The sequence below is a fragment of the Rhinatrema bivittatum genome, chromosome 16 (assembly GCF_901001135.1).
Source record: "Rhinatrema bivittatum chromosome 16, aRhiBiv1.1, whole genome shotgun sequence".
Taxonomy (NCBI): domain Eukaryota; kingdom Metazoa; phylum Chordata; class Amphibia; order Gymnophiona; family Rhinatrematidae; genus Rhinatrema; species Rhinatrema bivittatum.
The window spans coordinates 66,603,742-66,605,670 of NC_042630.1; the positions used below are offsets into that span (position 1 = coordinate 66,603,742).

Genomic DNA, 1,929 nt, shown 5'->3' on the forward strand with positions numbered 1-1,929 from the left:
TCAGGTCATACCAGGCTCAGTCCTCAGTCAGGGCCATGCCCTGGGACTTTCAGAACCCTGCAATCATGAGCCCTGTATCCAGCTAAAGGGTCTCTCCCACAGGGACCTATGAATGCTGCTTCTGCCACATCCATAGCTTGAGCTAAGCTTGGAAATAAAAGACCCGATCTGAGGATCAAACCAGGGATTCCTTTTCTGTTTTAAATGGAGAATCAACTTGAACCCTACTAGACATTATAAACCCCTATGTAATGATAACCTGCTGTGATTTACCACCTGCTCTCATGAACTACTTCCCTATGACTTTCCTCACTGCGTTTTTCACCTCCTTGTTCCTCAGACTGTAAATGAGGGGGTTCAGCATGGGGATGACAACAGAGTAGAACACAGACAGGATTATACCCTGCTCCCGGGAGTATGTTGAGGCAGGTCTCAGATACAAACAAAACATTGACAAATAATAAATGGAGATGACAGTGAGGTGGGAGGAGCAGGTGGAGAAGGCCTTCCACTTCCCCTCCACAGAGCGGATCCTCAGAATGGCTGAGATGATGAAGGTGTAAGATATCAGAGTCACAAGGAAGGCAGGCAATGCCATCAATTCACCTATAACAAACACCAAGCTTTGTGTGACTGCAGTGTCTGTGCAGGAAAGCTTTAACAGCAGCAATAGCTCACAGAAGAAATGATTGATCACATTAGAGGAACAGAATGAAAGGCGGGTGATGGAAGTTGTGATCATCACAGATGGTAGAAAGCCGATGATCCAGGTAGCAGCAACCAGCAGGACACAGACTCTCTGATTCATAATGAGGGAATAGCGCAAGGGGTGACAGATTGCAGTGTAACGATCATAAGCCATGGCAGTAAGGAGGAAGATCTCCACACATGCAAAGCCCATGAAGAAATAGAACTGCACCATGCACCCAGAATAGGAAATGGTCTTATCCCCAGAGATGAAAATCCCAAGCAGTTTTGGGGTAATGGTAGAGGTGCAGCAGATGTCTGTGAATGCCAGATTACTGAGGAAGAAGTACATGGGGGTGTGCAGGTTGGGGTCAGCACAGGTCACTGTGATAATCACAAGGTTCCCCAACAGGGTGATGAGGTAGATGAGCAGGAAGACCAGGAAGAGGGGAACCTGCAGCTGTGGATTATTGGAAAGTCCCAGAATAATGAATTCTGTCACCATCGTCATATTTTCCAGATCCATTGGGATAATTGCACTCTTACTTTTTTATGTACTTCTGAACAATTCTATCCCAATGGTCTAAAAAGCTTGCTTCAAGCAGAGAACACCAGAACTCACACAACAGACATAAAACACAGACATACAATAAGCATACAAAATAGTTCACTTAAGATAAAACCAAAATGTAAAACCTATTATAACCAGTTAACAGTCATCTAAAATGCTCTAGGCAAATGTCTGTTGAAATAAAGAGGTTTTACCTCTTTTCCTGAAGGCAAGGTAATCCCCTTCCACTCACAAATGTAACAAAAGAGGGCTCTACGAGATTGGTCCTGCCACTGAAAACAGTCCAGGAGCTATAATACAAAATTGGAAATGGTGTGCATGTTAAGTGTGAATGTCATTGAGTTTTACAGATGCTACAATATATGACCAGCAGTGAAAGTCACTGATCCGCACCTTATCAGGTGTCATGTACAATTCATTGAAAAATTCAAAAACTGAAATATTTGTATGGTATATCTGATATCTCAATATAGTGAAATAACCACACACTTTGGAAACTTCATAGATATATCTGAAAAGTAGAACAGCTCATATATATAGGTGCTATTTTTATGCCGTTGGGAAAACCAAACTGCATTCACTTATTTAATGGGATGCCATGTATGCACCACCAAAGTGATTTACCACCTTTAAACATCTTAGGGTTCCATTTTTTTCTTATAATGCTATTA

General features: G+C 42.4%; 1 protein-coding gene across 1 annotated transcript; it reads right to left on the reverse strand.

The window, feature by feature from the left end:
- Positions 1–289: 289 nt before the first annotated feature.
- LOC115078885 (olfactory receptor 1019-like) lies at positions 290–1,213 on the reverse strand. The gene has a single exon (XM_029581954.1). It carries the CDS (start codon positions 1,211–1,213, stop codon positions 290–292), a length of 924 nt encoding a protein of 307 aa, XP_029437814.1.
- Between the last annotated feature and the right edge of the window lie 716 nt (positions 1,214–1,929).

Coding starts and splice junctions, on each gene's coding strand:
- LOC115078885 (XM_029581954.1), bottom strand. CDS start 1,213: ATGGATCTGGAAAATATGACGATGGTGACAGAATTCATTATTCTGGGA.